General features: G+C 52.7%; 1 protein-coding gene across 1 annotated transcript; it reads left to right on the top strand.

Moving 5' to 3' along the window:
* The first annotated feature begins 1,671 nt into the window (after positions 1-1,671).
* Positions 1,672-10,116, top strand: DMRTB1 (DMRT-like family B with proline-rich C-terminal, 1). The gene is made up of 4 exons (XM_011973789.1): positions 1,672-2,339; positions 4,125-4,297; positions 7,292-7,496; positions 9,223-10,116. Exons 1-4 carry the CDS (start codon positions 1,769-1,771, stop codon positions 9,288-9,290), a joined length of 1,017 nt encoding a protein of 338 aa, XP_011829179.1. The 5' UTR covers positions 1,672-1,768; the 3' UTR covers positions 9,291-10,116.
* The last annotated feature ends 1,274 nt before the right edge of the window (positions 10,117-11,390 follow it).

The raw sequence follows: 11,390 nt of genomic DNA on the forward strand, positions 1-11,390 counted from the left end.
ACTGCAAGTTCCGCTTCCCGGGTTCACGCCATTCTCCTGCTTCAGCCTCCCGAGTAGCTGGGATTACAGGCCTGCGCCACCAAGCGCGGCTAATTTTGTATTTTTAGTAGAGACGGGGTTTCACCGTGTTAGCCAGGATGGTCCCAATCTCCTGACCTCGTGATCCGCCCGTCTCGGCCTCCCAAAGTGCTGGGATTACAGGCTTGAGCCACCGTGCCCGGCCTTAGCCACTTGTTAACTGTAACTCCTCCTTAAATGCGACTGATCTACTTAGAAGCTTTTCGGCTTGTTAGTGGCCCGTTTTTTCCTTTTTTAGGACAAAGAAGGGAGGAGAGGGGAGGGGAGGAAAATGGAGGCAGTGGGGAGGTAGGGGGAAAAGAGAGAGAGAGAGGCCTCAGGGTGTCACAAATTTGTTTTTAAAAGATGAATTAATGGCTGGGCACGGTGGCTCACACCTGTAATCCCAGCACTTTGGGAGGCCCAGGCAGGTGGATCACCTGAGGTTAGGAGTTCAAGACCAGCCTGGCCAACATGGCGAAGACCCCGTCTCTACTAAAAATACAAAAATTAGCTGGGCATGGTGGCGGGTGACTGTAATCCAAGCTACTCAGGAGGCTGAGGCAGGAGAATCGCTTGAACCTGGGAGGCAGAGGTTGCAGTGGGCCGAGATGACACCACTGCACTACAGCCTGGGTGACAGAGTGAGACTCTGTCTCAAAAAAACAAAAAAGAAAAAGAAAAAACAAAACAAAACAAAAAAACCTTAATGTCCTTGGGTAAACTATGACGTTTGTGTTAGCTTTTCAGATGTCCCAATATTTGCGTTGTTTTATAAGGATAACAAAATTCATGATGAGGTTAAGCAATTACTGAAGCTAGTGCTAGACAGTTTTTTAATTTAATTTTTTAGAAACAGGGGTCTTGCAGAATTTGTTTTATTTAATTTTTTAGAAACAGGAGTCTCGCTATGTTGCTCATGTTGGTCTCCAACTTCTGGGCTCAAGTGATCCTCACAAGCAGCTAGGGCTACAGGCACAGGACACTATGCCAGGCTTAGTGCCAGAATATTCTGCCTATTTTACTTTAAAATATTCTAAGTATGCTTACTTTGGAAGGCATGAACATCAGCAATGTGCCATCCTCCAGAAGAGGATTTCTACACAAAGACTCTCAAGAAACGGGAATTACTGCAAGGGCATACCCTTGAGCAACCATCACACTGCACTGAGCTCTTGAGAATATTCTGAAATATCCTGGAAGCATCTCTGCAGGGCAGAGAAGTGAAATGCCACAGAAGCAGCAGCTTCAGGGAGGAGAAATACGGTTTGCCTCTTACAGTACTTTTCTACACTGAAAGCTACATTCCTCCCGAGTTTTAAATCTGTGGACCGTTGAATATCACTCCGCCTTTCCTGAAGTTACAAATACCTTCCGTCGGTGGCGGGAATAGAGTTTGGAAAATTACATGCCTAAGACTTCAGATAAGCTAAATGACATACGTGCAATAGAATCCCATTAAGAATTTATGCAACCCAGTCCATTGCATCTAATTACCCAAAGCACAGAAACTCTCCAAACTGTGCACCCCCCAAAAGGAGGGAAAATGCAAGGTTCTTGCTGCAGTTCCCGGGACACACTGCGAGACGCTTTGTTACAAGTGTATCCAATGTCCCCAGAACCAGGGACTTGTGGGGCGCGGCTCATCCCAGCGCCACTTGCTCTGCAGCTCCCAGAGGTGGTGGTTGTGCTACGAAGGCTGACCCTGCCAATGGCCGACAAGATGGTGCGCACCCCTAAGTGCTCGAGATGCAGGAACCATGGCTTCCTGGTGCCCGTCAAGGGCCACGCGGGCAAATGCCGCTGGAAGCAGTGCCTCTGCGAGAAGTGCTGCCTGATCTCCGAGCGCCAGAAGATCATGGCCGCGCAGAAGGTGCTCAAGACGCAGGCCGCCGAGGAGGCGCAGGAGGCGGCCCTGTGTGCGCAGGGTCCAGAGCAGGCCTCCGGGGCCGCGGCCGCCGCGCCCGCCCCCCTCCCGGGCGGGAGCCTGCGCCCTCTGCCTCCGGGGACCCCCTCCGGAGACGCCGAGCCGGGACCCGAGGGCCGCGCGGCCGCCTGCTTCTTTGAGCGGCCCCCGCGGGGCCGGAGTCCCGGCCCGAGCGCCTTCCAACCGGTTCTGGGCGGCCGCGGCCACGTGGAGCCGAGCGAGCGAGCCGCCGTGGTGATGCCCAGCCTTGCGGGACCCCCTTTTGGGGCGGAGGCCACAGGCAGTGGCTACCCCGGCCCCCTGGACCTGCGCAGGCCGCTGCGGCCCGTGCCTGGCCCGCCGTTCACCGACTTTGGTAAGTCGTGGCCTCAGTCCCGCGGTGGACTCCCCGAACTGGCAGTACAGACCAGCCTGGATGGGCAGCTGGCATAGGGGTTTGGGGTGGGGAGAATGCTTTCCACGGGTAACGTACTTTCTGCTTTAAGAAACTCTTCTTGGAACGGGGATTTGGATTGGGTACCTTTTTGCAAAAAGGAAACATAAAGGAATGGGCGGTTCAGAGGGCTTTTTTTGTTTTTTTGTTTTTTTTGTTTTTTTTTTTTTTGAGACGGAGTCTCGCTGTGTCGCCCAGGCTGGAGTGCAGTGGCGCGATCTCGGCTCACTGCAAGCTCCGCCTCCCGGGTTCACGCCATTCTCCTGCCTCAGCCTCCCGAGTAGCTGGGACTACAGGTACCCACCACCACACCCAGCTAATTTTTTTTGTTTTTGTTTTTTTTGTATTTTTTAGTAGAGACGGGGTTTCACCATGTTAGCCAGGATGGTCTCGATCTCCTGACCTCGTGATCCACCCGCCTCGGCCTCCCAAAGTGCTGGGATTACAGGCTTGAGCCACCGCGCTCGGCTCAAAGGGCTTTTAACATTTAGCTGTAGTTTGTGCCATTCTGGCATGCGAGAACAAAATGGCGTCCAGTCGACTTAGCAGTGCTTCCTCTTCCGGGAAGAGGCCTCGAGTAGCCCAGTCCTACTGCGCTTGCGCACCTCTTCCCGCCATTTCCTTGGGCTGGAGGCTCCTCCTCCAGAATAAGAGAATTTTCCTGCTGGCAGGTTAGCGCGCAAAGACGACTGCGCCTGCGCACTCTTCCTTCCCTGTTCGCGGTCGGGAGGCTCCTCCCCTCAGCACGGCCCTGGACCAGTGCGCCTGTGCACCTCTTCCCTCCCTTTCCCCACGTGCGGGTGAGCCGAGCCTGCTGCTTTACTACACGCAAGAGAACAGTTGGTCTGTAAAGATGTTGGCTTTCTTTTCGCCCCTCACCTGGTACATAAATTACATTGTTCCCTGTGCCTTGGAGCTTTCGGTATTGAAGTACAGTTTCAAGTCACATGTACATTTGAAGCTTTAAAAGCCCCGGGGTTTGGTGTGGACGCGTTTTCCTGGTGTCTCCCCATGGTGGTGTGGTGGGACGGGCTGAGGCCGAGGCGGGAGCCTGGGTCACGCTGGACAAGCTCCTGCCCTCTGTGTGCCAGGGCATTGGTCCAGAGGCTTCCACAGGCTCGTCCCGCCTTCCTGACTTTCCAGGAAAATCTAGGTCCCCAGGGAACGCCCCATCTGATGGGGTCACAGGTCTGAAACCGCAATTCTAGGAGAAGCCGCCTTTCTTTGTTCCATCTCAACAGACAAGCAGGGCTGGGCTGAACTATGAGCCAGGCACTCGTGATGAAGGACGGGGGTCACATTTCTTGCCCTCAGGGACCTTGTCCTTGTGGGAGGGACAGGGTTGATTGAAGAGTCACACAAATCGGTGTCCAGAGCTCGAGCCATGGCCGAGTTCACTGTTGACCCGGAGGAAGAGGAACTTGGCACTGAGGACTCGTAGAGGCAGAGTGTGGGCGGACGGTGTGTGGGCAGCGGGGAGCCGCAGGCCGGGGGCCTACAGCGGGCTTTGATGGTCGTGCCGAGGACTCTCCAAGAGCAGCGGGGCTGGCTGGAGGATGGAGATGCAGTGAGGGCCCAGCGGAAGGAAGGGCGGGGTGGGCTTTCTGTGCTTGGACAGCAGCGCTTACGACCCCACCGGCCTGTGCCGCCCTGCGGATGCTTTTCCCAGCGGTGTCTAACACTTCCCTCCTTGCTTGCCTTCTTCAGGGCGCCCTGTGAGCATCAACCCGGACCGTGCACTGGGCCCTGAGTACCCTGGCGGCTCTAGCATGCACCCCTACTGCCCGTTCCCGCTGGGCTACCTGGACGCCCCTCCTGGCGTCCCCCTGCAGCAGGGCTTCCGGCATGTGTCCCGCAGCCAGTACCAAGGCGGAGGCTTGGTGAGTCCCACCTCTCATTTCTTGCCAGCTTCCTCCTTCTCCCAGCAGCCCCTGTTGCCTTGATGGATCCTCATTCCCAGGAAGCCAGCTGTCATAAACTGTGTGCCCACTCCATGCCAGCCCCCGAGTGCTGGTGGATGGCTTTAGGCACTGCCCAGACACAGTGTGTGTGTCTCTGGGAGCACACGTGTGGACCAGTCTGCACCACTCGGCCTGGGCTATGGCCTGTGCTTTTCAGGGCAGTGGGCTGAAAGACTCTGAGCATTCAGGGTGACCCCTTCCTTGACTGATGCTGATGCTGGAAGGGCCCTTCATTTTGCTGGACTCCAGAAAGGGAATATCACCTTACTGGGACCACAAAATTTAAGGCAGAGTCAGGACCAGAGGTAGACTCCCTGCCCACAGGTAGAGCACACTTGAGACTGCAGAGGGCTTTCAGGAGGGGGTGGCATTTGAACTGAGTCATGAAAAATACGGAAACCTTCCCCCAAACAGCTGACACTTTAGGAAATACCTGTTGAAAGAATGAAATTTAATCCTTTTGTAAGATTAGTAAAGGTCAATCGTTAGCTGGTATTCTGTCTAAGCTGGGAATTTTGAGAACCGAGTGTGTAAAGTCAGTTCACCCCTGTGGTGTGTACTACGAGACAGGTGTGATTGAGTTTTATGGCCTTGGTTACTAGCTCCTTCCAGACTAGGATGGCTGAAAGCCCTCTCTCTCCTTAATGAAAGTCATTAGCCGCACAGAGTGGAGCCAGTCCAATGGGGCTGGAGCTGCACCCGGGCAGGTTGGGCACACAGGTCACTGGGTCCTCACTCCTGCTTCAGCCTGGCGGCAGCAGCTTCTCTTCCATTTGTCTTAGATGTTGTAAAATTGTGCTTAAAAATCATTTTCCACTGATTCAAGGGAAAAAAGTTTGAAAGCCACTGGCCTTGATAATTCCAGGGTGCCTATTGAACCTTCAAGGTAGGTGTTGTACCCCATTGTAGCATTGAGAAAAAAAGGCTCAGAGAAGTTAAGCTTTTGGCCAGGGTCACAAAACTGGTGAGAGAGAGACTAGGATTCCAGTTACACAGCTGGTTGGTGACAGAGCCAGGTCAGGTACCTCGGTTGCCCTGACTCTGGGGTCTAGGTGCTTTCCACTGCCCCTCCCTCTCTCCCACAGAGGTAGAACACACATGGCCCTTTACTCACACCAGCACTGCTGCCTGCCTGACATCTGTGGGCACTGCCCAGGGAGAGCCAGGCATCTCCAGCCTCCACACAAAGAGAGGGGCTCTGGCCAAGTAGAGCACGCTCCGTCTGCTCACACAGAAGCCTGGAGCCTGGCGTCCAGGGCAGGGCTCTGATTGACAGGCCTGCCAGACGGCCTTTGTTAAGAGTGTGATCTCAGTCAGTTTATCTGGGCCCAAGCTGCCACCACAGGCCCCCGGCAGGAGCTGTGATCCAGGGAGATGCTTGGCTGAGCAGCTCGGAATTAAAGCACTAATAATCCCCCTTCTACCCTCTCACGTCTGGAGAGAGAATCAGGCATTGATTTGTGAGCTGTTTCAAACCCAAGAGCCCCTGAATCACTTTCATCCTTGTCCTGCTGCCCCCTGCCAAGTCTTGGAGGTGCTCTCCAGAACAGCTTCCTCCTTCCTGTTCCTGTCCCTGCCCATCTGCTGCTGCTTGGCTCCCTCTGCTCTCCTGTTCACAGGACAGCACCGGCCGTGGAGCTGGGCAGACCTAGGGTCCAATCCTGCCTTCTCCATCGTGTCCCAGCCATGTGACCCATGGCAGTTACCTGACCTCTGAGCACCTCACTCAGGTCTTGGTCTGTAAAGTGGGGGTGGGAGGACCTGTCTATTAGGGCTCCTGAGTAGAATACATAAGGTGATGCATGTAAAATACCTAGCACAGGGTCTGGCACATAGTAGGTACTTAAAAGTGGGCTTTCTTCCCTTCCTGGTGGTTGAATGAAGTTCAACCGGGTTAGCTGGGTTAATCTAAGGAGATTTTTGCAGACTCTTCCAAGCCTTTAATATGCTCATGTATGACCCACTAATGTGGGGAACAGTATACGGGGTTTCTCAAACTCACTTAACAAATAACACTTTTAGAGTACTAAAAAATACTCTGTAAGACACCAGGACTCCATGAAACTCAGCTCAGGAAGTGTTGCTCTGAAGCATCTAGATAGAGAAGTAAACGGTGGGAACTACATCCAAAACTCAGTATTATTTCTTACGACATTTGTGTGTTTCTCGGTTAAGCTCTGAGCTGTGTAGTCATCCCCCCTCCAGATCCTGTGATGGGTCCCTGTGCTGTGGTAAGGGATTGGATTCTATCCCTTGAAGAAGGAACAGAAGCAGCAAAATGTTGATCAGTGAGGCCACTTGTCTGAAGTCACCCAGCGTATCTTGCTTCAGAAACAGCTGCTCTACACCCACATTGCCAACCTCTTCTCCCAAAGGCCCTGCTGGCACTTGAGTTTAAGTGACCACATGTGCCAGACAGGGGGTCCTGTGGGCTTGGGATGCATTCAGACCCTTCCCCAGTGCAGAGCAGTGCTGGACAGAGGTCAGCTGAGTGGGCTGTGGAGTCAGCCAACTTGAGATCCAGTTCTGCCCTTAACCACAAAGTAGCTCTGGGGCCCTGGGCCTGTAGTTTCATCTCACTGAACCTGTTTTTTCATCATTACAGCAAGAATAGTAATAGAACCCCCTCCTAGGATTGTGAGCACAGTCGCCCTGGCATATACAGAAGGGCTCTGTCACTGTGACCATTCAGCTGTTCCCATGCTTATCTTAGGTTGCCTGTATTCCTTCTTGCCTTCAATAATTTGGCAGGTGTTTGCTGAATGCCGCCTTCCGAGTGCCCTGTGCCTGTGTGTTTGGGGCCATGCATCTCCCCATCAGGAGCCCCCCACTTCGGGGGTGAGAGCTATGTTTGGTCAGCCCATCTGGCTAACTCTCTCTCCACTCTACTTCTCTGCTGTGTGTGCTGTGCAGGCATCAGAACCAGTGGGAGACTTCCAGCCAAGCTACTACCTGCCGCGACCACCACTGCCGCCCCTTCCACCACTTCCACCACAGCCCCAGTTCCTCCCGCCAGGCTACCTCTCTGCGCTCCACTTCCTCCCCCCGCCACCGCCACCACCGCCTCCGTCATCTTTCTCACTGACCGTCCTGTTTGATACTGACAAGGAGAACACTGGTGAGTGAGCTCCAGTCTTCCAGCTTCTGCCAGAGCCAGGGAGACTTTCTGGAGGAAGAGGTACCTAATCTGAAGAAAGTTTAGGTGTGGAGAGAAGTGACGTGGAATTTAAAGGGTGCTGAGCCCTAGGATGAGCTCCTTCTTATACTCCTCCTCCAGTCCCCATAAGCACACACCTACGGGAGGTGGGAATGGGATTCCAGATGAGGAAATCAGGGCCTCCAGCAGTTCTCGTGGGTGTAAATGGCAGAGCTGGGATTTGAACAGAGTTCTCAGCCTAGCTCCCAGTCCAGTGCCTGTTCACTGACCTTATTGGCTCCGTGGGCAGAGCTGTGGAGGACAGCAGGCATGTGGTGCGTTTGGAAGACCGGAGGTGCCAGGCCTCTCTGGCTGGGGTAGGAGAGCAGATGCAGAGCCTGGAGCTGCAGCAGGAGCCCGTGTGGTGGGGCTATGCCTCTGCCCCAGGCTGCTCTGAGGGAACCAGACCAGAAGCTAGAGAATCTGTCCTTCACAAGCTCTGCCACTGGGGCACTGGATGGTCCTGGGCACTGAGGCTTTTCAGCTATAAAAGGGGCCCCCTTACTAGGTTACTGTGAGGGTCGAGGAAACTTTGGGATGTGAAAATGTTTTGGGTTTTCTTTTGAGGGCCCTTGCAGCTTTAAAGCTTCTAGGACTTTTTTCCTTTCAGTCTTCCCCTTGGGCTCCTATGATTTGGAAAGAACTGACAAACTCAACTAGGCCTTTAAAATGACTGTCAGACCATCTTATGAGCTAGGGGAGTCTGGTGGTATCACCATTTTACTGAAGAGGAAACTGAGGCCTGTTGGACACTTCCTGTGTGTGCAGTGCCTAGATCCAGTAGCTGGAGAGGTGGTGTCATGTGGCTGAAAGCCACTGGCCCCAGTGCTGGGTAGCCTGGCTGCAGCACTTGCCCAGCTGTGTAACTTGGGCAAGCTCATTCACTCTTTGGTGCTCCAGTTTCATCATGTGTAAAAGCAGAGAAATAGTGGTCCCTACCTCATGACGATTCTGAGGATTAAATAGAACCTGAAGTGATGAAGGCATTGGTGAAGGTGGCCTATCACTGTGTTTCACTTAGTACCCTTGCTGCCATTGCAAGGTGGATACGTCTCGTTTTTCAGAAGGGGAAGCTGAGGTTCAGAGCTGTGGAGTATCTTGCTCATTCCTCCCAGCTTGGGAGGAGCAGAGCAAGAGCTGGAACTTGAATCTGAATCACATGGCCAAGGCTAGGATTCCAGGCTCCTGACACCTAACGAATTAAAGAAAATTCATTCTCTCCTAGGGCTGGATATGATGAGAAAGGCTTATGGAAAATCTATATCTGGGCTAGGCACAGTGACTCACACCTGTAATCCCAGCACTGTGGGGAGGGCAAGGTGGGTGGATCATCTGAAGTCAGGAGTTCAAGACCAGCCTGGCCAACATGGGGCAACCCCGTCTCTGCTAAAAATACAAAAATTAACTGGGTGTGTTGGTGGGTACCTGTAATTCCAGCTACTCAGGAGGCTGAGGCAGGAGAATCACTTGAACCTGGGAGGTGGAGGTTGCAGTGAGCCGAGCCTGGGCGACAGAGAGAGACTCCGTCTCAAAAAAATAAAATAAAATAAATTAAAATAAAATAAGAAAAAAAAAGAAAATCTTCAGAAGCAAATAGGTAGTCATTTTCCCTCTTTCTGAATCCAGCTGCCTTCTTTGTCTTTCACAGATGATCAGGATGCAGAGGTGCCACCGGGTGAGCCCAGCCAGCCATCGTCTCAGGAGCAGTCCGACTAGGCCCCAGGCCTGCCCTCCAGGCCAGCAGAGTGGGGCACTGGGGGGCGACAGCAACAGTTTTCTTGTCTTCATTCAGTGATGTGTGGGAGGAAGGAGGTTGATAGCATAGATGGCAACTGATTCCCAGTTCAATATAGGAGGAAGGAGGGCGATTTCTAAGTTTCAGTTCTGCGCTGTACAGTTGAAGAGGAGTATGGAGGACGTTATTACCGGGGAAGGACCAGGGCTCTTGAGGAGTGGGCGCTGGGAGAAGCTCCCATTTAGGAATGAATTTAACTGTCCTTGGGTTGCACTGCCGTTTATTGGAACAAGCCCCAGAGGCAGTATTTGATTTCCTCAGGCCCCACTCCAGGACAGAAGGCATCATCTATTTCAGCCTTCTGCTGCCTTTGCCTGGTCCTCCAGGGCACTGGGGGCACCACAGACATCGAGATTCCAGTTCATCCAGGTGGCTGGAGCCAGCAGCCAGGACCAGGGTCGTTGACAGCAGGTTCTGCAGCGTCCTGCCTTGCTGCTGTGTCCCCTACATCTTCCTGACCACAGCCCCTTGCCCCTTCTCTAAGGGGTTTTACTAGCAAGCATCCTGGCTGCTGGGGCTACTTCATTCCCCCTCCATAAAGTTTCAGCCATTATGGGCATTGGTTTTAAAAAATTTATTAGTTTGACTATTTGATGTTTTTATAGTGATTGCCAACTTTAAAAAGTAGGCTGTTCATAAGCACTGATGCAGTCCCTAGGGAATAGAATGGTGCCTCTGATCGCCTGTGACATGAACAGTTTCTTCTCTGAGGACAGTTGGCTATTGAAATAAAATGAGCAATGGAAATCCTGGTGGAAGGCTTATTCTCCCTTTGATCCTGGTGGAAGGCAGGGTTGGCAGGAGCCTGGGTTGGGGAGATTGGGGGCCTGGGTTTGTGGCCTGTGGCTGGCCTTGACTGCACTTGCTTAGGCATGCCCTCCCCGTTCTACCTCCCCCTTCTTTATCAAGTGAGGGGATTGGGCCAGGCTAGTAGACTTCTTTATTATTACTGCTGTTATTTTAAGCAGTAGAGACCTTTTAAAGAAATCTGATGCAGACACACAAAATGTAAAGATGTCTTAGTTTCCTTCTTCCAGCTCCTTCCATAGTCCCTGCATAGGAACATGCATTTAAAAAAAAAACAGAACTTGAACCAATTCTGTTTTAGGGTCCTGAGCTTCTTTCCTTGGTTGCATTTATACCTTCATTTAGAAGACATCCTGTGTCTCTACTAGATTAAGAACCTGACAGTCCCTAGCTCTGCCCATGAGATACATGACATCTAGTTGGAGAGACAGAGAGTCTTAGGGGATTCATACTAGAACACAGAGGTAGGGAGGCTATGGGAGTGGTCAGAGAAAGCCTGCAGGAGTCAGGGCCTCAACCACATTGTAAGGGGCAATAATGAGTTAAGCAGAGAAGAGAGATGAGTACTCCCAGTAAGGGTGCAGAGGAGGATGGGGACCTGGTGTAAAGGATTCCAGGGTCACGGCAGTGTCCTGTTCTCTGTCCAGGGAATGGCTGGCACCCAAGAGAACAGGTCAACTTTACTTCCTCTTTTGCCTGTGGGCAGAGGTGTCCAGGCATCCTCCTAAGTCCTCTAATAGGTGGCGGGGGGATCATTGAGAAGTGATACCCTAACTGTTCTCTTGCGTCAGTGTGGTGGCTGGGGCCCAGGGCCTGGGCTTTGTTGGAAGGCGCTGGAGACAGGTACTGTCACGAGAACTTTTCAGTTACTGCTATACAGACACAAGAGCGCTTTCAGCAGGGCAGACCAGGCATGCTGAGGCCTGAGGCCTGCACATCAGCACTGGTGTCAGCCTGGACAGGATGATGCAGTGATTTGGGACTAGCCTGGCTTGGGGGCTGAAGCTATCACTTACCCCAGTGCTGGTCTTCCCCCTGGGGACCACAGTGCTGTAGGACCCTGAGAGGGTGGGAGAAGACATGCCTTTTGGTTGCAGTTGACATCCATCACCATGCCCTAACTGAACCCCTGACCTGCCAGGGCTGGATTGGTAACCTTACTTTTTCTTTTTCTTTTCTTTTCTTTCTTTCTTTCTTTCTTTCTTTTTTTTTTT

Source organism: Mandrillus leucophaeus, unplaced genomic scaffold (assembly GCF_000951045.1).
Source record: "Mandrillus leucophaeus isolate KB7577 unplaced genomic scaffold, Mleu.le_1.0 Scaffold14, whole genome shotgun sequence".
Classification (NCBI taxonomy): Eukaryota; Metazoa; Chordata; class Mammalia; order Primates; family Cercopithecidae; genus Mandrillus; species Mandrillus leucophaeus.